This window comes from Anticarsia gemmatalis, chromosome 29 (genome assembly GCF_050436995.1).
Source record: "Anticarsia gemmatalis isolate Benzon Research Colony breed Stoneville strain chromosome 29, ilAntGemm2 primary, whole genome shotgun sequence".
In the NCBI taxonomy this organism is placed as follows: Eukaryota; Metazoa; Arthropoda; class Insecta; order Lepidoptera; family Erebidae; genus Anticarsia; species Anticarsia gemmatalis.
The window spans coordinates 4175552-4199231 of NC_134773.1; the positions used below are offsets into that span (position 1 = coordinate 4175552).

Consider the following 23680-nt stretch of genomic DNA (forward strand, 5'->3'; position numbering starts at 1 on the left):
CTTTTTGCAAATAGTTTCTGAACGGGTCTGTCTCTCATTTTCTAATGTTGGCTAACATGATTTTTCTAAATAGGTTGTCTAACATGGATAGTTCGGATACATGTCTATAGGTGTGGATGAAAACAAACTTATTTACCTACATGATTAAAACTTTATTTGAACACTTAAGCCAAATAATATAATGTTTATTAATATAATGCAATAATGCAGTTGGAAATACGTTAACCACTAAACTTTTAGATTATATAGTCACGACCACTGTTATAGAAGAGACCTAATTTTTTATTTAAACTTCGTTTTGTATACTTTTCTGTTACTTTACGTTATTGTATATCCGAACGTACATGCCACACGAAAACTCACTCGTTTCTCACTTTCTCTATCAATCACAAGAACACGTCAAAATTCATATATCTTTGGCTCGTTCTGGCACATGTAGTATGAGTGAGACAGGTTACAATTTCCAGTTTTACTTCGAATGAAAAATGTAAACGTACTGTGTTCCAGTAGTAGAACCGCGATCGGTCAGCGACCATTTGGCAAGACAACTAAAAGTCAAAAAACGAGTGTGTTGGCCCTATTTTTAGTAAAACAAAAATTAAATCATTATAATTCATTATTATAATGAGCTCGCTATTTAAATATTCATTAAATTAGTCGAATTACGTGTCAAAGTGCACACATTTACCGTTCTTTGTTACATCATGAATAAAAATTTGAGAAGGGAAAAAAATTGATTTTCGGTGGAGTATAAATTAATGGAAACTGATATTATGGAAGTGAGAGGGGCTGGAGATGGGGCGGCGTCGGGAGAATATATCCGTCCGCCTTCGAAACGATACTCCTGGGCGGAAGTTAGACAGGCAGTTCACGATTTACGAAAAGAATTATCATGTCTGTCGACTATGGTCCCACTTGCTATAAGTTTTCGTAAACTTGGCAATGGGAAGACGAGGATATATTTCTTGAGGAACCCTCAGAATGGATGGGAGATAACACTTTTATACACAGATGTTACTCCATCACAACAACCAAGTAATTCCAGGTATGACATTTTTTTTTTTTTAACAAAGGCTGTATAGGTTTATGTCTTGGCATAGATATTTAATTTAGGCATCATGTTTTCGCGCCATTGGAAAATTCTCATGCACTAATTATGTGTTTAAATCAAGATAAATTACTTCATAAAGTATTAATACAATAATAAATTGCCTTATCAGTTCATTGTGAACTTTCTTTTGTTGATAACTATGTTTTGGAATGTGCATATGTTTTATCTAAAGAAATGTAACCTTGTTGCATGTGTTACTCATTTATTCCCTATATTTCTCTATTCTTAATCAAATTATTGGATTAAATCTCAGCTGTTGTCAATAAGACAGCTGTTGTGTTGTTTATCACAAAGTTGATGTCTAAATAGAAGATAAAGTTAAACAATTATGGTTTGTTACTATGGAGGCTTGAACTTAGGCAAAGACAATGAGACTCTCTTTATTATGGTTATCACAAGGAAATAAAAATGTTCATAGTGGTGTTTGCTTTTGGGTACAGGAAAATAGTTGCAAAACAATCATCAATTTAGACTTGCCTGTGTACTTTTTGGTCTAAAGTTAGGTTATATGTTGTTTTTTCTATTGTAAACCTTGTTTCAAAATTGGCTAAACAACTTTTATTGTTAAGGTTCATATAAACATGACAGTTTGAATAGATAAACTGCCACTAAATGTACCTCAGAAACTAGGCATTTGACTATTGAAAGTATTGAATATCAAAATTGTAACAAAAGTTCGAATTCACAAAACATGGTATGGCTACTCAGTTGACTCGACTGGCTACGAACTTATTAAAAATTGAGTATCCAAAATAGATATACCATTGGAATGAGGACCATTACCATCAAAATTAGGGCTATCTCAATAAAATTGATTGAGGCAGTCTTTTGCTATGGTTTTATAAACTTTTTCCTCAAGTTAGTTGTTCAAGACCTTCATAAAATTCTGTGGGAATTATAGATCATAATCAATTGTATAAAACTTCAGACATCATTAATTTTGTACATAAAATTAAATATTTCTGTTTAATTCTTCCTGTAACCTGTTTCCTTTAGATTAATATGACTATTTCGTGATCATATTATTTCAGAGAAACAATAAAAAGGTGATTTTCATTAAATTTGTTATTGTGAATGAGACAAGGGAAGTTTGTAAGGATTGTATCAAGTTGGGTGTTGTTTAGCCCCTGTATACCTCTATGGGAAAAAGGTGTGATTAAATACAAATTGTAAATACAAGTTGTAAATGTATACTTAAATACAAATTTACTCAAAAATAAACAATAAAATACAACGATTGGGGTAATTATGTAAATAAAATATTTTAAACAATATCTTTTGGTTTAAAACAATTAGTAATGTCCTTCAAAAAGTTAAATTATGTGTTAATTATTCATGCATACAATATTTGTATTATATGCATGTGAATGAAGAATAATAACAAAAATTATGTTATATATTGTATGGAACAACTGCAAGAAAATAACAGCTTATTCTTTTTGATGAATTTGTATATTCACACCCAAACAGAATAAAATAACGCATATTTTAACCCAAACCACAATTTGTCAGCTTGTCGGACTCAAGGCCTAACCCCATCCTCATTATAGGAGGAGACCCTTGCCTTGCAGCGGGACAGTTAATCAAATGACCGTGTTTAAGTTGCCCAATCTATACTAATATTATAAAGCTGAAGAGTTTGTTTATTTGTTTGAATGCACTAATCTCAGGAACTACTGAACTGATTTGAAAAAATCTTTCAGTTTTAGATAGTCCATTTATCGAGGAAGGCTATAGGCTATATATATGATTATGCTACAACCAATAGGAGCAGAGTACCACTGAAAAATGTTACAAAAACGGGGAAAATTTTGATCCATTCTCTCCTATGTGACGCAAGTGAAGTTGCGCGGGTCAGCTAGTGATATTTATTATTGTTATTAACAAGTGAAATTAGCCTTAAACCTAATCACAAGCTTATCTCACACATGATATTATATAAATCTCTTTATATTACATCATAGGGCATTGACCCTTGTTTACTAGTCTTTATCCCTTTACATATGTATTTATTTATATTATTACATAGTATAATGTAAAGTGTGCAACAACTGTTTGTGATAATCTCTAAAACTGTACTGTACATATGTATACTAGCTGACCCATGCAACTTCGCTTGCGTCACATATGAGAATCACAATTTTCCCCGTTTTTGTAACATTTTTCACTGGTACTCTGCTCCTATTGGTCGTAGCGTGATGATATATAGCCTATTATAGCCTTCCTCGATAAATGAGCTATCTAACACTGAAAGAATTTTTCAAATCGGACCCGTAGTTCCCGAGATTAGCGCGCTCAAACAAACAAACAAACAAACTCTTCAGCTTTATTATATTAGTATAGATTAAACTCTAATCATGGTATTTCACCACTAGACTCATTGAGTTGGGACACCTCCCACCAAAAGAGAATTGGGACAAAATAGTGTCAGTTTTACTGGACTAGTCGCACACTCTCACTTATAATATCATCTTTCAAGCCTACTATAACCCTATTTATTGGCGCAGTGGTTTACGCGGTCACAACTAATGAAAATGGTTGGTTCGAATCCCACCCGGGACATATCTTTGTGTCATGAGCACAAGTATATGTTCTGAGCCTTTGCAATTTAAATATATAAGTACGTATTTAGAAGTATATAAGCATTTTTATCAGTTATTTGGTTACAGTACAAGCTTTGCTTAGTTTGGAATCAAATGACCGTGTGTGAATCTAATATATAAAATTCTCGCGTCACAGTTTTCGTTGCCATACTCCTCCGAAACGGCTAGACCGATTCTTATGAAATTTCGTGAGCATATTGAGTATGTCTGAGAATCGGCCAACATCTATTCTTCATACCCCTAAGTAACACTTTAATAATTTATATGGCAAAACAACGTTTGCAGGGTCAGCTAGTTGTTCAATAATATTATTATATTATCTATTTTTTATTACAGACTAGACTGGAAGCCGCTCATCGAATCCAACGTAGCGTTAGGCGTGACCTCAGGCAAGTGGTCGCGCGAGGAACAGCTGCTATGGGAGAGACAGAGGGTGGCCGCGTGGGGCATCGCGTCCTACGAGCTGCACCCTCATACTGGCCGGATCATGTTCCCTTGTGCCTCGTCGCTGTTTGTAGCTGATGAGGGGCTTGGACAGGTATGTGTCTCCTTTGTGAAAGAAATAAATACTTATTATGCTACGTTTTAAAAGATAATCTTTACAGTCATCTGTGGCGCTGACGGTAGTGTAGTTGCCACGTAAAGGTCTTGGGTTCGAATCCCAGGTTAGGTTTTTCTGTCAAGAAATGCTAAGTAAATTGTCTGGAGTTGACGTTGTAAACTTCCGTGTCTCAGAGAGCCTGTAAAGCCTTCGGTCCTGCGTCTCACTTCTCACTAGTCGTGTCGGTTTTCCGCTTCACAGGGCTAAGAGCGAAAGAATACGTCAAATCAAATGCCTATTTGCATCGCAACTGATTTTATTCACCCTTTTTACTTAAAAGGGAATTTTCAAAAATTCTCTCTTTGTGCTACACTTTCTAAGGAATGTTCATAGCAAATGTCAAGTTTGTACGCTCAGTAGTTTCGACTGTGTGTTGTCCATCAGTCAGTCAGTAATGGAAGAGTTTGATATATATTCACTGATAATTCGATCTACTATACTTAAAATATATTTTTTCATTTATTCCAGGCGCCGCCCCTAGTGCCCCGGTCGCTGAACACGGGCGGGGGAGCGCCCCTGACCCCGGCCATGTGTCCGCGCGCCCCGGAGCTGGTGGCGCACGCCGCGAGGGGGGACATATGGCTCGCCGGGGGACACCTGAGACGACCGACCAGATTGACTTATGCGTGTAGGGGACATGAACCTGATAGGCGAGTCATTTGTGGTTTTAGTAATATAATAAATCATATGTCAATATAATGTTTGTTTGTCTGTTAAGTTTTCACTGCTAAACTATTGGACCAGTCTTCGTAAAATTTTAAGACCACAGATAGGGTATATATATTTAGGGTAATTAGGGTAATGTATATAAAACGGGTACGTACGTACGGGTTTGTACATACGTAAGTACAAACGGACAGACAGACAGCGAAGGCTTAGTAATAGGGTTCCGTTTTTACCATTCATACGGAATTATAAAAATTTTGGGCATCGGTCTCCTCCTGCAATCAGAGAGAATTTAGACCTGGATTTCACCATTGTACCCTGGTCAGGGACCCTAGTCTTCTAACCAAGTATTAACACTATGTATGTCCATGTTTCAGGTTAGCAGACGATCCTCGCCAAGCAGGTGTGCCGTGCTACGTGACCCAGGAGGAGTTCTCCAGATATACTGGCTTCTGGTGGCAACCTCAGGCTGAAGGTTAGACATTAATCCATTCAAAATCTACCCCCGCTTTCTGAGTACATTTTTTTTTTTTTTTTTTTTTTCTCTTAAAAAAGACAACTCCCGCACTAAGAATTGCTCTTGTGTCGCGGGGACTTTTACAAACATACAAACAACGGACACAAAGTACAACCAGACCCGAAACAATTATTGGTGGATCGCACAAATAATTGCTCCGTGTGGGAATCGAACCCACGACCTCCCGTTGCAGTGGTATCGGCGTGGCGACCTAAACCACTGCGCCACGGAGGCAGTCAACTGCGCCACGGAGGCAGTCTTAGCGGTAGTATTCAATAGCAAATATTATATATTCAATAGATTTTTTTTTATATGAGTTTTAACGCTATTGAATAGATAAACTACTGTTAAATGTACTTCAGAAACCGGGGGCAAGTTAGTTATATTATAGACAGAAAGTGAAAGATCCAATATTCGTATACGTCGGTCGTAGCGGTAGTTTATCTATTCAATAGCGTTTTTTTATATGGGTTTTAACGCTATTGAATGGATAAACTACTGTTAAATGTACTTCAGAAACCGGGGGTAAGTTGGTTATATTATAGACAGAAAGTGAAAGATCCAATGTTTATGCATTTTCACATTATTAAAATATCCCAGAAATAACTTGTGATAAAATTTTACAAACACTAATTTACTTGCAAAAAACACAAAAATAAAAATATATTTTATTTTCAGACGACGTATACAGAATAGTGTACGAAGAGGTGGACGAGAGTGAGGTCAAAATCTTCAGCTTTCCCTCATCACAGAGCAGCAGCGGGGAGGTTGAGGAGTTCAGGTGAGCGCTCACCCATCTGTTTCTATTTCTTAGTGGTGATTGCTTATGTGTGTGATGATGAATGAGGTGTGAGTGGTAGTGTGTAAGAGTGCTGGTTAAAAGGTGTCGGGTTCGATTCCTGAGTCGTGTAATTAGTTATTAGATTTTTTTTAATGGCTTGATAGTCTTAAGTAATGTAGCAAAAAATAAAATTATACAATTTAAATAGTGTAAGTAAATTATATGAATTAAATGAGAAAAGTTCTCACTAGTAGCCCGGAGTTTGGTAACGTGTCCGGTATATGACAATAGGCTCGCCTCCTATTACATGGGACTAACATTGTTAATGGCGAAACGTGGGTGTATTTCATACACCATCAAATATGACAGGACTTGACAGGAGTGATTTTACTACTAAAATCAATTTAAAATGATCGCAAGATATTCGTTTCCTGGCCTATTTTAAATCAACTAATTGAGAATGTATTTTTTAACATATAATATTTAAATTGTTATTATATTTCTAGGTTTCCCCGCGCCGGCACGCCTAACGCGAAGTCATCTTTGAAGCTAGTCACTTTCAGACTACAGAAGGCATCGCCTACGACCGTGCTGGACTATTACCAGGAAGCCGCTGAACATTGTAAGTACATAGGGCTTCAGGGCCCCACTAAATTAGGGCTTATAAAAGACTAGCTGACTCGCACTGCTTCGCTTGCGTCACAAAAGAGAGAATAGGTCACAATTTTCCCCGTTTTTGAAACATTTTTTTACTGGTGCTCTGCTCCTGTTGGTCGTAGCGTGATGTTATAGCCTATAGTCGTCCTTAATAATAGGCGATATCCAACAATAAAATAATTTTTCAATTCGCACTAGTAGTTCCTGAGATTAGCGCGTTAAAACAAACACTTCTCTCTCGTCTGTGGTCTCGACGACTTGTCGGTAAATATTTTGAAAGAATAATCCGACCTCCATGGCGCAGTGGTTTAGCAGCTACCATAGCGTCGGGAGGTCGTGGGTTCGATTCCCACACGGAACAATTATTAGTACAATCCACAAATAATTGTTTCGTGTCTGGTTGTACTTTGCGTTATATATTTGTAAAAGTCCCCGCGACACAAGAGCAATTCTTAGTGCGGGAGTTGTCTTAAAAAGACCAGAACAAATAATAGTATTTTATGCTTATTTTGATGACCAGGTGACATGAGCAACGGTTCCATGGAGGTGACGGACATCAGATGGTACGAGCTGAGACAGCCGCTCAAAGACACCTTCCCCTGGTTCGAGTACCTCGCCAGGGTGGGCTGGACGCCAGACGGACAACAGTGAGTATTAAGTGTCTCTATGGTATTATAGTGTATGCGATTGCCGTGCAGAGATCTCGAGTTCGAATCCTGGGTCGAGCCAAAAAGTTGGGTGTGAGTTTTTCTGTTAAGAATTTTCAGAGATCTGTGCCCATGAGGTGCAACTGCTGATAAAGGTGTCGCAGGTTCGGTCCTCAGGTTGGCTTAAGTGCTATTGGTTTATTCACAGAATATTTTCAGACTTGAACTTACCTACCTTTTAACCTTAGCAAAATCTGGGCTACTATTGAAAATACATCAATATAAGTTCGAAAAGATCAATAGTCTTTTACCCGAAAAAAATAATAATCCTTTGTCAGACCTAGAATCCTAGACGACGTAATCATTTCACTTCATTCATTTTTATTTTTTTTAAAGACAACTCCCGCACTATGAATTGCTCTTGTGTCGCGGGGACTTTTACAAACATACAAGCAACGGACACAAAGCACAACCAGACCCGAAACAATTATTTGTGGATCGCACAAATAATTGTCCCGTGTGGGAATCGAACCCATGACCTCCCGACGCAACGGTTGCGGCGTGGTGACCTAAACCACTGCGCCACGGAGGCAGTAAAATCAGGACTCATACAAGATTATTTACTAACTACTTATTTCCTTCTTTCCAGCGTGTGGGTCCAGCTGCTGGACCGCAAGCAGCAGCGTCTGGAGCTGGTGTTAATACCACTGTCGCAGTTCTCAACGACGTCGCGCTACGAGCACGTGCCCGACTGTCTCTCACACACACACTATGTGCCGCCCGTTAGCGGGGAACCTGTGAGTATATTATATAAATTACATTATTTCCTGCCCGGGAATATAACCTGTTACCTTGCCAAATACAAGCTGGGTAGCTCATACAGCGCGGTTTCGTTACCGTTACTTTCGCTCACCTATATTAATATTATAAAGCTGAAGAGTTTGTTTGTTTGACCCGCGCAACTTCGCTTGCGTCACATAAGAGAGAATGGATGAATTTTTTCCCCGTTTTTGTAACATTTTTTACTGGTACTCTGCTCCTATTGGTCGTAGCGTGATGATATATAGCCTATAGCCTTCCTCGATAAATGGGCTATCTAACACTGAAATAATTTTTCAAATCGGTCTAGTAATTCCTGAGTTTAGCGCGTTCAAACAAACAAACTCTTCAGCTTTATAATATTGGTTTAGAAAATACCATTGTATATTGTATCCTGCCCAGGAATATAATCTGTTACCTTGCCATCCCGTAATGAGGGAGGAGTTAGGCCTTGAGTCCACCACGCTGACCAAGTGCGGGTTGGGGACTTTACATGCCCTCAATAAATGTATTTAACAAATTTTAAGCATGCAAGGTTTCCTCAGGATGTTTTCCTTCACCGGAATGTGTGATTATTATTTCTAATATACATAGCACATCAGTCATTCTATAGATGGGTGACCGCGTAGTGGTATTTTAACGTAGCGTCTCCGTTCTTCGGAGGGCACGTAAAACGTCAGTCCCGGTTGTTGTATGCTAGGACAACAGTCGTTAAGCCACGTCAAAGGCTAGGCTTTACAACTTTGACACTAGGTTGACCACTAACCATACGATAAAATTTTATATTCTTTCTCTTGTTCCAGTTAATCCAAGACATACAAGTACTAATAACAGAAACAGCGCCAGACGCGTGGATCAACGTACACGACATACTACACTTCTTGCCGTCCAAGAGCACCGAGCTGTCCTTCATCTGGGCCAGCGAGGAGACGGGCCATCTGCACCTGTACCTGGTCACCTGCGGCCTGTTGCAGCACGCCGCGTGCGATACCAGGCCTTGTAAGTTATGCCCACTGTTGCCCACGCCTTTTTAGTGGTTGCACAACACTTTTTACGGTTGCCCACGCATTTTTATGGTTGCCCACACCTTTTTAAGGTTTTCCCACGGTTGCCCACGCAGTTTTAGAGCTTGCCCACGGTTGCCCAACACGTTTCTACAGGTGCCCACGCTTGCCCAGACTTTTTTAGAGCTTGCCCACGGCTGCCCAAAACTTTACTGTTACCCACGGTTGTCCAACATCTTTTCACGGTCGCCTAATGGCGCCCCACAATCTCCTAACACTGTCTTAGTTAAGTCCACGCTTTTCCCAAACATTTTTGTATTTTCTGACACTGTCTACCACGATTGTCTTTCCCACAATTGCCCAATGCCCACGCTTGCCCACTCCCCTTATACACCCTTACCTATATTCTATAAGTTAAGCTTCAGGTTACAATTTTGTTTCAGCCCTGATCGAGATGATTTCAGAAGATGAAAGCAACGCATATGGTCCCAATGTATTGAAGAAGGAACCTTTAACAGCCGGCGAATGGGAGGTTATGGCCAGGAAAATATGGGTGAGTATATACTGTCCCACTGCTGGACTCTGCTCCTATTGGTCGTAGCGTGATGATACATAGCCTATAGCCTTCCTCGATAAATGGGCTATCTAACACTGGTAGAATTTTACAAATCGAACCAGTAGTTCCTGAGATAAGCGCATTTAAACAAACAAACTCTTCAGCTCGGAGGAGTTAGGCCTTAAGTCCACCACGCTGGCTAATAGCGGGTTGGGAACTTTGCGTACCTTCAAGAACTGTTCTAAACAACTCTCAGACATGCAAGGTTGCATCACGATGTTTTCCTTCACCGTTATAACAAGTGATCATTATTTCTAATACACACATCACTTGGAAAAGTCATTGGTGTGTTGCCACGGGTTCGAACCTGCAACCACTTGCATGGAAGTAACTACTACCAATTATAATAATTTAGTTTTGTTCTTCAAAAGTTATGCCTGTACATTTGAGGCGTCTATAGCCAGTTGCGCTCACCGTTCGGTAAACGATCTGTGGGCTAAGCAAACATTGGCGCGGTCATTCCATAGATGGGTGACAGCATAGTGGTATATGAACTGGGCGTCTCCGTGCTTCGGAGGGCACGTAAAAAGTCGGTCCCGGTTGTTGTCAATTAAGATAACAGTCGTTAAGCCACGTCAAAGGCCTTCGGGTTTGAACAACTTTGACACTAGGTTGACCACTAACCATACGATAAGAAGAAGCTTAGTTGTTCAAAAGTTATGCCCGTACATTTCGGTACAGGGTAACCTGGGTAACTTTGAATCATTTGGGTAACATTGACAGTGGGAACATGAACTAGTTTCGATTATATTTTTATACTAGCTGACCCGCGCAACTTCGCTTGCGTCCAATAAGAGAGAATGGGTGAATTTTTTCCCCGTTTTTGTAACATTAATTACTGGTACTCTGCTCCTTTTGGTCGTAGCGTGATGATATATAGCCTATGCCCTTTCTCGGGTATCAAAATATCTCCATACCAAATTTCATGCAAATTGGTTGAGTAGTTTAGGCGTGATTGAGTAGCAGACAAACAGACAGAGTTACTTTCGCATTTATAATATTAGTATGGATGAAACCAACACAATTGATAAAAGTTTGCAAAACTAAAATAAACATTTTTATCGTTTTATTAAAAGTTACCTAGATTGACATTTATTCATTTTATTAATGTAATATTCTAACTCACAGGTGGACATCAAGAACTCTCAAGTATACTTCGTAGGGCTCCGCGAGACGCCACTGGAGCGCCACTTGTACTCCGCCCCGCTGTCTCCGCCGCGGCCCCACGCTGTACAGCTACTCACTACCGTCGGCCATTCTTGTGCTGTGGATTTAGATGATGTAAGTGTACATAATAAGCGCTATGTAACTTTGTGTATCTAATGCCCGGGTTCTGAGTACATTTAGCGGTAGTTTATCTTGTCAATAGCGTTTTTTTTCATATTAGTTTAAACACTATTGAATAGATAAAATATGCCTTTGACATTTCATAATGAGTAGCTGATTTGACTGGTAGTCAACTACCCTATTCATCGTTATCATGGCTTAGTCTTTCTTCCTACTATGTTGGAGTCGGCTTCCAGTCTCATCGGATGCAGCTGAATACCAGTATTTTACATGGAGCGACTGTCTATTATACGACAGTTACCTGGGTTATAACAAGATACTAAGTAGGAATGGTTGTCAGACTTTCAAGCTTCTAACTTCTGTTAACGACTGTTAAAGATCTTTGAAAATTACAGCCGGGACCCACAATTTAACGTGCCTTCCGAAACACAGAGGAACTAGATATTTATAATATGGTCACATATGCACAGAAAAACCTAGTTAGTAGTTACCAGTCTTACCAAAGAGTATTGTGTCATAACTCAGATAACTGTGTTGTGGAGGTCAGTCGATATTTGTGTACCTCACGAGCTCACTGAAATAAACCTAATGAACCGTGTACTCATTTGTGATTCTTGAAGCCAAAGAGATTTTATTACAAGTTCATACATACTATAATGCGAAAAGACTTTTTCCCCGACCTATAGTTGGAAGAAAGGCTAAACTGATGATGATTAAGAGTACCTTATTTAACTGGTAGTCAACTTCAATATTTAATACTAATTTTATTTGTTGTAGGAATGCACAATGGCAGTGATAACATCTTCAAATATAAGCAGCGTGCCTGTAACTCGGGTATACAGGATCACTCCCTGGCTGACACCGAGACTGCTCGTACAAGGGACCATCACTGATAGACCTCCTTCAGGTAAATAATAAATAAATATCATTGGACAACTCACACACGGTCATCTGATTCCAAACTAAGCAGAGCTTGTACTGTAACCAAATAACTGATAAACATACTTATATACTTCTAAATCTATACTATTATTATAAAGCTGAAAGGTTTGTTGTTTGAACGCGCTAATCTCAGGAACTACTGGTCCGATTTGTAAAATTCTATCAGTGTTAGATAGCCCATTTGTCGAGGAAGGCTGTAAACTATATATCATGACGCTACGACCTATAGGAGCAGAGTACCAGTAAAAAATGTTACAAAAATGGGAAGAAATTGAATCCATTCTCTCTTATGTGCCGCAAGTGAAGTTGAGCGGGTCAGCTAGTACATATGTACTTATTATAGATACATTAACAAGCTCAGAACAGATACTCGTGCTCATCACACAAATATTAGTCCCGGGTGAGAGAGGGGTTAGGCCTTGAGTCCACTACGCTGGCCTAGTGCGGGCTATATAAATAGTATTGGACTAAAATTGTATTGTCTATTTTTTAGCTGATTCAGTGGACTCACGGAGTTTCAACGGATCGTGGGACAGCCGGTCCGGAGATGGTGATGACACAGACAGCGAAAACGGATCACTAGTCAGAGGTATGTACAGACAATAGTGTAATTAAAATATAATTAACATAAATTTAATGTACTAGCTGACTCGCGCAACTTCGCTTGCGTCACCTAAGAGAGAATGGGTCATAATTTCCCCCGTTTTTGTAACATTTATCGTTGCTACTCCGCTCCTAATGGTCGTAGCGTGATGATATATAGCCTATAGCCTTCCTCGATAAATGGACTATCTAACATTGAAAGATTTTTTCAAATCGGACCAGTAGATCCTGAGGTTAGCGCGTTCAAACAAACAAACTCTTCAGCTTTATAATATTAGTATAGATTATAATATTAGTATAGATAAATAAGTTTATCTATAATAGTTTAATAAGTTTAGTGGTATAAGTTGACATCTCCCACGCAAGTGGTCGCAGGTTCGAACCCGAGGCAACACACCAATGACTTTTCGAAGTTATGTGTGTATTAGAAATAATTATCACTTGCTCCAACGGTGAAGGAAAACATCGTGAGGAAACCTTGCATGCCTAAAATTTGTTTAACACATTTATTGAGGGCATGCAACGTCCTCAACCCGCACTTGGCCAGCGTGGTGGACTCAAGGCCTAATCCCTCCCTCATTACGGGAGGAGACCCTTGCCCAGCAGTGGGACAGTAATGGGTTAAATTTATTTATTATTATTTATAGATAAATATACTGTATGACAACATGTATGTATGTGATAGCAAGGGAAGTTTGTAAGGATCCTACCAAGTGGTGTTTGATCTCTGCCTACCCCTATAATAACATAATTTTAAATTAAAAATATAAAAAACCCCGATTTTATACTTATTTTTTTTTTCATACTTTTTATACAACGTGTCCCAAAACTCAACGTCAAAACGAAAACCTGAGCTAGGCCGAGTGGTGTTGGCTCTCAAAAAATATTGAAAAAAATCTATCTCATGTAGTTTCAAAATGACAACCATTTTTGCAAATTGCCACCCTCTGATGAGTTAACGTCTACTGTAGCTACAAATGACTTCTTTAAGAATGAAAGAACGCTTAGATGACATTAGAATAATTTTGAGAAAGTTTTATGACGATCTTAAATATCGACTATCTTAAGATTTTTATTATTTTCTCGTCGTCTATGAAATAGTTTAATAAGTGTTATACCATTTTCGAAAGCCCATTAAATGCGCCAACTTTTAAGGGTACATGCCGAAAAAGCGTTGTACAATTATTTTTCAGGACAGACTGTCAAAGTTGAGTGATGAAATATTTTCAAGGCATAGTTCGCCATAAAAGGGATATTTTCAGAAATTTCAATGAAGTTGTGTGCAAATAATGAATTGAAATTTGTAGTAGCGTTACTTAGGAATACTCCACACAAAAAAAGTACTAGAAAAGAAGTCATTTGTAGCCACAGTAGACTAAACTCATTAATTTTCAAAAATGGTTGTCATTTTGAAACTACATGAAATAGATTTTTTTTAAATATTTTTTGAGAGCCAACACAACTCGGCCTAGCTCAGGTTTTCGTTTTGACGTTGAGTTTTGGGACACGTTGTATATTGGCTAGTTAGGTTAAGCCATTCTAATATTCCCACCACCAACTCTCTCATCATACGAAGCTATTTGAGACCCCAAACGAGTAAATTTCCTCTCCTCCCCTCACTTTCACCACCTACAACTTTTTGACGGCTCAACCGATTTTTATGAAACGTGTCTAAGAACACTCGCATATAAGTAACCTTTAATACATAAAAAACTAAAATTAAACAATAGGTCGCTTGTCCACAGAAAGGTCCCTCAGTATATCGGAGATCCCCCCGCCGGCCATCTACTCGACCCGCCTGTCGTGCGGCGCCACGGCCTACTGCACGCTGTGGCGCTGCGGCCGCGCGGGGCGCAGTCCCACCGTGCTGCACGTGTACGGGGGGCCCGAGGTGCAGACCGTCACCAACAGCTATAAGGTACGTGACCTTATGGCTAGTCAACCTAGTGTCAAAGTTTCAAGCCGCACACACCTACTATCTATCGTATGGTTAGTGGTCAACCTAGTGTCAAAGTTGTTCAAGCTCCGAAGGCCGTTGATGTGGCTTAACGACTGTTATCTTAATTGACAACCGGGACCGCCTTTTTCGTGCCCTCCTTAGCACTGATACGCTCAGCTCGTATACCTCTTTGCGGTCACCCATCTGTGGAATGACCGCGCTAATGGTGACTTAACCCGTTTTTTAACGATATAAAATTATCCAAAAAGGTTGAACGCAGTTTTTTCTTTCTTCAAAAATAATAGCATGTTTCCTTTTAGTGTATTAAGATAATGTTCAATATTTAGACTAGTTTTTCCCTGATTCATATTTTTTTTTCCACCGTAAATAGGTATGTATTAGGTCGGGGAATCACAAATGAGTACACGGTTCATTAGGTTTCTTTCAGTGAGCTCGTGAGGTGCCCAAATATCGAGCTTTTTTGTGTAGAGAAAAGATTTTATTACAAGTTCATACATACTATAATGCGAAAAGACTTTCCCCGACCTAATAATTATATTGTTTTTTTAGTATATTGTCGTATTCCCAGGGTATCAGACAACTCCGCATGCATATGCTAGCGGCGCGCGGGTTCAACGTGGTGGCGGTGGACTCGCGCGGCTCCAAGCACCGCGGCCGAGCGTGGGAGGCTGCCATTAAAGGCAAGCTCGGACAGATAGAGCTTGACGATCAGGTAATTATGGGGGGATTGGGGGTGTTTTAGGGCGATTCGGGGTAATTGGGTGTGTTTTGGAGGCGTTTGGGTGATTGGGGTGATATGAGCGTTTAAGCATGATTCGGGATGATTGGTGTGTTTTATTGTCATTAGGGGGTCTTGGATGTGTTTGTGTGATTGGGGTGATTTGGGATTATTGGGGTGATTCAGTGTTTTGAGGTGATACGGTCATTCTAGAGTGACCCTAGGGCCTATAGTCTCTATATGGTCATAGTATGAGTGAGTACATGCACATGCTAGCGGCGCGCGGGTTCAACGTGGTGGCGGTGGACTCGCGCGGCTCCAAGCACCGCGGCCGAGCGTGGGAGGCCGCCATTAAAGGCAAGCTCGGACAGATAGAGCTCGATGATCAGGTAATTATGGGGGGATTGGGGTGATTCGGGATGATTGGTGTGCTTTAGGCGATTCTGGGTGTCATGAGTGTATTTAGGATGATTTGGGGGCCTTGGGTGACTGGGGTGCGTTTGGGTGATTGGGGTGATTCGGGGTGATTGGAGTGATATGAGCGTTTAAGCATGATTCGAGGTGATTAGTGTGTTTTATTGTCATTTGGGGGGTCTTGGGTGCGTTTGTGTGACTGGGGTGATTCGGGTGATTGGTGTGTTTTAGGGTGATTCGGGGTGTTTGGGTGTGTTTTGGAAGCGTTTGGGTGATTGGGGTGATACTAGCGTTTAAGCATGATTCGGGATTAGTGTGTTTTAGAGTCATAGGGGTCTTGGGGGTGTTTGGGTGATACCGGGTGATTGGGGTAATTCAGTTCTTTTTGGTGATTTGAGGTGATACAGCCTTTCAATAGTGACCATAAGGCTTGAAGTCGCTATATGGTCGTAATATGAACAAGCAAGTTTTGGGGTGATTCGTTTGACCGGAGTGATTAGGGTACTTTCCTATAAGTGGCCCTTACTGGGTAAACGATCGTAGTCCTCCCTCATTCCGGGAGGAGACCCTTGCCCAGCAGTGGGACAGTAAGACCACTTTAATTAAAATATACGTTTGTCCACAGGTGGAGGTCCTACAATGGCTGGCTAAAGAGACCGGCTGTATAGATATGGAACGAGTTGCTATTCACGGCTGGAGTTATGGTAAGTTCACGATGTTTTCCTTCACCGTTATAACATAAATAAATTTAACCCATTAATGTCCCACTGCTGGGCAAGGGTCTCCTCCCGTAATGAGGGAGGCCTTGAGTCCACCACGCTGGCCAAGTGCGGGTTGGGGACTTTGCATGCCCTCAATAAATGTATTAAATAAATTTTAGGCATGCAAGGTTACATCACGATGTTTTCCTTTACCGTTATAACAAGTGATCATTATTTCTAATACACACATCACTTGGAAAAGTCATTGTTCATGTTCATGTGTTGCCACGGGTTCAAAGATGCGACCACTTGCGTGGGAGGCGCGAAATTATACCACTCGGCTATCACTGCTTTATAGTGGATTTTTTTTACTATAGGTTATAAAAATCATTTTTTATTACTTAGTAGACGTTAAAATACTCAGTAGAAATTGTATTCTTTTTATTGTGATGCATATTGTTAGGAAAATATCAAATTAAAATGTCATTATTTTAATAGCGCGCCATAACGCTTCTTCGGCGATATGGCGCTGCAATAGGGTACGGATTTAGAATATGGATGTGTACTACGGATGTGTGTTATGATGAGTGCTACGAATGCGTGCTACGGATGTGTGTTATGATGAGTGCTACGAATGCGTGCTACGGATGTGTGTTATGATGAGTGCTACGAATGCGTGCTACGGATGTGTGTTATGATGAGTGCTACGAATGCGTGCTACGGATGTGTGTTATGATGAGTGCTACGAATGCGTGCTACGGATGTGTGTTATGATGAGTGCTACGAATGCGTGCTACGGATGTGTGTTATGATGAGTGCTACGAATGCGTGCTACGGATGTGTGTTATGATGAGTGCTACGAATGCGTGCTACGGATGTGTGTTATGATGAGTGCTACGAATGCGTGCTACGGATGTGTGTTATGATGAGTGCTACGAATGCGTGCTACGGATGTGTGTTATGATGAGTGCTACGAATGCGTGCTACGGATGTGTGTTATGATGAGTGCTACGAATGCGTGCTACGGATGTGTGTTATGATGAGTGCTACGAATGCGTGCTACGGATGTGTGTTATGATGAGTGCTACGAATGCGTGCTACGGATGTGTGTTATGATGAGTGCTACGAATGCGTGCTACGGATGTGTGTTATGATGAGTGCTACGAATGCGTGCTACGGATGTGTGTTATGATGAGTGCTACGAATGCGTGCTACGGATGTGTGTTATGATGAGTGCTACGAATGCGTGCTACGGATGTGTGTTATGATGAGTGCTACGAATGCGTGCTACGGATGTGTGTTATGATGAGTGCTACGAATGCGTGCTACGGATGTGTGTTATGATGAGTGCTACGAATGCGTGCTACGGATGTGTGTTATGATGAGTGCTACGAATGCGTGCTACGGATGTGTGTTATGATGAGTGCTACGAATGCGTGCTACGGATGTGTTTTATGATGAGTGCTACGAATGCGTGCTACGGATGTGTGTTATGATGAGTGCTACGAATGCGTGCTACGGATGTGTGTTATGATGAGTGCTACGAATGTGTGCTACGGATGTGAGCTACGGATGTGTGCTACAGATGAGAGCTACGAATGTGTGCTACAGATGAGAGCTACGAATGTGTGCTACAGATGAGATACTGATGTGTGCTACGTATGTGTGACACAGATGAGTGCTACTGATCGAGTATCCGTATCTGAGTCCTGGGGGACTTTGGCATACCTTCACACGTCACACGTTGGCTAGCGTGTGTGACTCAAGGCCGTGCACACTTTCACACGCGATCATAGTTTCATGCGCGATGGAGTGTAATGATGACTCAATGATACACATGTTTATGGTTTGAACGTCGTATATTAAGTACTGGGTAGAGTTGCGCTCACACTACAAGAGTGTGTGTGTAAAGGCTATTGTTCGTCCTTTCGGAGCGCGAAGTGAATACGTTTCACAGCAGTCTGTTTGTCATCAGGCGGCTACCTGTCGCTGCTGGCGCTGGCCACGCGGCCCAACATCTTCCGCGTGTGCGTGGCGGGCGCGCCGGTGACGTGCTGGCGGCTCTACGACACGGCCTACACCGAGCGCTACATGGGCGCGCCGGCGCGGGCCCCGCACGCCTACACGCGGGCCAGCGTGCTGGCTCACGCGCCCTTCTTCCCTGACCAGTATGTACTGTACACTGTACACTATACACTATACAGACACTAGTGACGTCACTATGTGCTGGCGGCTCTACGACACGGCCTACACCGAGCGCTACATGGGCGCGCCGGCGCGGGCCCCGCACGCCTACACGCGGGCCAGCGTGCTGGCTCACGCGCCCTTCTTCCCTGACCAGTATGTACTGTACACTGTACACTGTACACTATACACTATACAGACACTAGTGACGTCACTATGTGCTGGCGGCTCTACGACACGGCCTACACCGAGCGCTACATGTATAGTATAGATCCTTACGACCCATATTCAAGGCGGAAATAAGGTTACCAGATTTAGGTGGATCATTCCGTGGACATTTCTAGGGCCACGAATGGAATCAGAGTTTTGGTCACAAATAAAACTCCTTGTAGTATCGCAGCTTTGTAAAAACTAGTATTTTTTTTATTCCGGGACACATCCCGCAAATACTGGTCATCTGTCAGTATACTGCACTTGTTCGGCTTGAGTCGATCAAGGTTCCTTCGGGGATCCTTTCGGGAGTATACCTCTCCCTTCAAGAACAACAAACGTGATATGATATAATATATCGCCATACATACTCATACCTTCGAGGTTCGTTCCTGGCGTAACCTGCCTTCGAGAACGACAGACATAATATTATATAATATGTATTACTTTCAGGGAAGGTCGTCTACTCATAATTCACGGGTTAGCGGATGAGAACGTACACTTCTGTCACACAGCCGCGCTCACCGCCGAGCTGGTACGACTCGGAAAACCTCATAGAGTACAGGTAATATACACATAGTCTCTTCTAAATATACTGCTACTAGCTGATCCGCGCAACTTCGCTTGCGTCACATAAGAGAGAGAATATTTTTTACTGGTACTCTGCTCCTGTTGGTCATAGCGTGTTATATAGCATATAGCCTTGGATAAATGGGCTATCTAACACTGAAATAATTTTTCACCAGTAGTTTCTGACATTAGCGCGTTCAAACAAACAAACTCTTCAGCTTTATAATATTATAGTATAGATTAGTATAGATAATCAGGCCGTTACAATCGTGCTCACTACGTCATAATCAAAAGAAAATAGTAATGTGACAATGTGTAGTGAGCGACTCCGATATAATGACATGACTTAGTTAGCATGTTTGAAATGGCCCGTATAGCGGCCCGCTCCGGCTTCATCCGACTTAAACAATTATTTTATAAAAAAAAAATATTTCACAACTTTTGCACAGAAACCTTCCTCTTAAATCACCCTATGTATAAAACCGCGTCAAAATTTGGCTGCCTCCATGGCGCAGTGGTTTAGGTCGCCACGCCGCTACCATTGCATCGGGAGGTCGTGGGTTCGATTCCCACACGGAGCAATTATTTGTACGATTATATTATTGTTTCGGGTCTGCTTGTACTGTGTGTCCGTTGTGTGTATATTTGTAAAAGTCCCCGCGACATAAGAGCAATTATTCTTAGTGCGGGAGTTGTTTTTTAAAAAATAAAAACTTTTTTTTATTTCCTTTACGACAATTTCTCTCAAAACTACTACGGCCTGTTGAAAAATGCCCAAAAATTTTGATTTTCATTTTTAGCTTAATTATTTCCAGTAGTTTAGAAATATTTATATATTTTCCAGGTATACCCAGGTGAAAGACACTCGCTTCGCGCGATGCACGCAGCGAAGCACTACGAAGCGACACTCTTACACTTCCTACATGAAAACCTTTAACAACTATACCATACTTTATCCGTGATACATGACCCCACGAACTATGACACTAGGTTGACCACTAACCATACGATAACATCAAAAATTACAAATATGATGAAGAAAATTAGGAAAATTACTTTTTGACCCGGGATTTGAACCTGTGACGCGGCAGTCGTATACACCATCGACTAAGAAAAGGGTTGGCCGGACCCGGGATTTGGACCTGAGACGCGGCAGTCGCAAACACCATCGACTAAGAAAATACTATTTGGCCTGACCCGAGATTGGAACCTGAGACGCAGCAGTCGCATACACCATCGACTAAGAAAATACTATTTGGCTTAACCCGGGATTTGAACCTGAGACCCGGCAGTCGCATACACCGTCGACTAAGAAAAGACTTTGGCCTGACCTGGGATTTGAACCTAAGACGCGACAGTCGCATACACCATCGACTAAGAAAATACTTTTTGACCCGAACCGGGATTTGAACCTGAGATGCGGCAGTCGCATACACCATCGACTAAGAAAAGACTTTTTGGCCTGACCCGGGATTTGAACCTGAGACCCCTTCCAGTCGCAGACATCATCAACTAAGAAAAGACTTGGCCTGACCCGGGATTTGAACCTGAGACGCGGCAGTCGCATACACCATCGACCAAGAAAAGACTTAGCCTGACCCGAGATTCGAACCTGTGACGCGGCAGTCGCATACACCATCGACTAAGAAAAGACTTTTTGGCCTGACCCGGGATTTGAACCTGAGAAATGGCAGTCGCATACACCATCGACTAAGAAAAGACTTTTTGGCCTGACCCGGGATTTGAACCTGAGACGCAGCAGTCGTATACACCACCGACTAACCCCCGGTTTCTGAGATACATTTAGCGGTAATAAATAAATAAATAAATTTAACCCATTACTGTCCCACTGCTGGGCAAGGGTCTCCTCCCGTAATGAGGGAGGGGTTAGGCCTTGAGTCCACCACGTTTGCCAAGTGCGGGTTGGGGACTTTGCATGCCCTCAATAAATGTATTAAACAAATTTTTAGGCATGCAAGGTTTCCTCACGATGTTTTCCTTCACCGTTGGAGCATGTGATAATTATTTCTAATACACACATAACTTCGAAAAGTCATTGGTGTGTTGCCTCGGATTCGAACCTGCGACCACTGGTGTGGGAGGTGTCAACTTATACCACTCGGCTATCACTAGCGGTAATATATCTATTCAATAGCGTTTTTTGTACATGAGGGGGTAAGAAATGACTTTTACACCCGATCTTGGATTCGAACCTGAGACGCGGCAGTCGCATACACTACCGACCGCGCTACAGATGCAGTGAAATTACTTGTATTCATATAGACAATACCATTTTGTTCGCGCCAAATTTTTCAGTGTAAATTCATGAAAATGTATTAAACTTGTTCTCGTAAAAGATTTCACCCATTAATGTCCCACTGCTGGGCAAGGGTCTCCTCCCGTAATGAGGGAAGGGTTAGGCCTTGAGTCCACCACGCTGACCAAGTGCGGGTTGGGGACTTTGCATGCCCTCAATAAATGTATTTAACAAATTTTAGACATGCAAGGTTTCCTCACGATGTTTTCCTTCACCGTTGGAACAAGTGATCATTATTTCTAATACACATTGGAAAAGTCATTGGTGTGTTGCCTCGGGTTCGAACCTGTGACTACTTGCGTGGGAAAATAACCGTTCGGCATAAACTCTACAGTTGGCCGGTTTCAATGAAACTGGCCACCCAAATACCGGCCACGACAATATTATGAATGCATTCAAATCTATGTTAATACGCTTCTACTATGTATGTAAAAATACTAGACCTGTTATGATGGAATTGTGCAAGCGATAGTCTGATTTTTATTTAATTTAAATACATTTTTTGAAAAAGTAGTATGTCATTTCGATTCTTAAGTCCAGCAATGATTTTTCTTTAAACTTTCGCGTTGTATTTTACTATTGTTATATAGGAAGACGCGAACAGCATATTTTATTGTTTTTGCTAGACTTTTCGGCCCTTGTTACACAGACATTTTTCGCTAATTTAAAAATTCTTATATAATATTAATTAAACGCAACGCGAAAGTTTAAAGTCATGACTCGGGAATCGAATAGCACACTATGAAAGCAATATACAACAAAAAATGTTTTTTAATTACTCTTTTCTTTAAAAAACTTTATTGAAAGAAACTTTTGATTTTTGACAGATGTAAGTCGGTTTCGTTAGTTGTCAATTAAGATAACAGTCGTTAAGTCACGTCAAAGGCCTTCGGGCTTGAACAACTTTGACACTAGGTTGACCACTAACCATACGATAATATTAAAATGTCAACTCTCTAACTATCATGAGATACAGCCTGGTGACAGACAGACAGCGAAATCTTAGTTATAGGAGACCGTTTTTACATCTTTGGGTACGGAATCTTACTAAAACAGGATTTAAATAATAATTATAAACATCTTTCATACCAAAAAGTATGGAAAAACTGTTTTTATTTTACTTTTTGATAGTATTTCCAAAAATCTGGCTAAATTCTCTATAGTAACCAGTTTGGTATCGTGCCCGGTATATGGCAATAGACTCGCCCCCTATTACATGGTACTAACATTGTTAATGGCGAAACGTGAGTGTATTTCATATACCTCTGCTTATATCTTGCTGTATAATTCGAGATAATCTGTTAAAAATGTTGTAATTATTTCTCAAAGTAAAGTTTTTTGAAGATAATAAAGTATTGAAATTAAATAAAAACGACATGTTACTATATTCGCCGCGAGATGTCGCTAGTTTTTATATGTTAGCGTTAAATCTATTAGTTATTAAATGTATTAGCCGATTACTTTTATTGTAAATATTTTTTAATATTAATAAAAAATATATGTTTTTAAAAATCCTTGTGTGTGTTTTTTATCGCCTCTTGTATAAACATCTGTATAAGGTTTTGCATTAGTTCGGCGGTTAATTTAGGGTCAGCGCAGACCAAAAGGAGCGCAGCGGAGAGGATTTTTTTAACTCACTTGAAAATCAACTTTAAATTAATTGAAATAAAATGCATAATTGCTTGAACCTGACAAAAAATGATCGCGCGTCCTCGAGGATGCGCGGGTATCCCCGCGCATCCTCGAGGACGC

General features: G+C 40.8%; 1 protein-coding gene across 2 annotated transcripts; it reads left to right on the forward strand.

The window, feature by feature from the left end:
• Nucleotides 1-493: 493 nt before the first annotated feature.
• Nucleotides 494-23442, forward strand: LOC142985061 (dipeptidyl peptidase 9). 2 transcript variants are annotated; one of them, XM_076132978.1, is made up of 19 exons: nt 495-1045; nt 4051-4252; nt 4784-4965; nt 5359-5456; nt 6177-6279; nt 6786-6901; nt 7457-7583; nt 8233-8380; nt 9206-9401; nt 9850-9959; nt 11151-11303; nt 12087-12216; nt 12745-12840; nt 14600-14772; nt 15383-15526; nt 16572-16650; nt 18623-18815; nt 19495-19606; nt 20456-23442. In XM_076132978.1, the coding sequence occupies exons 1-19, from the start codon at nt 759-761 to the stop codon at nt 20546-20548; spliced, it is 2742 nt and encodes a 913-aa protein (XP_075989093.1). In that variant the 5' UTR covers nt 495-758; the 3' UTR covers nt 20549-23442. The 2 variants fall into 2 exon arrangements, with proteins under 2 accessions (XP_075989092.1, XP_075989093.1); XM_076132977.1 differs by lacking the exons at nt 19495-19606; nt 20456-23442 and having other exon boundaries at nt 494-1045; nt 14585-14772; nt 18623-18987.
• Nucleotides 23443-23680: the final 238 nt, after the last annotated feature.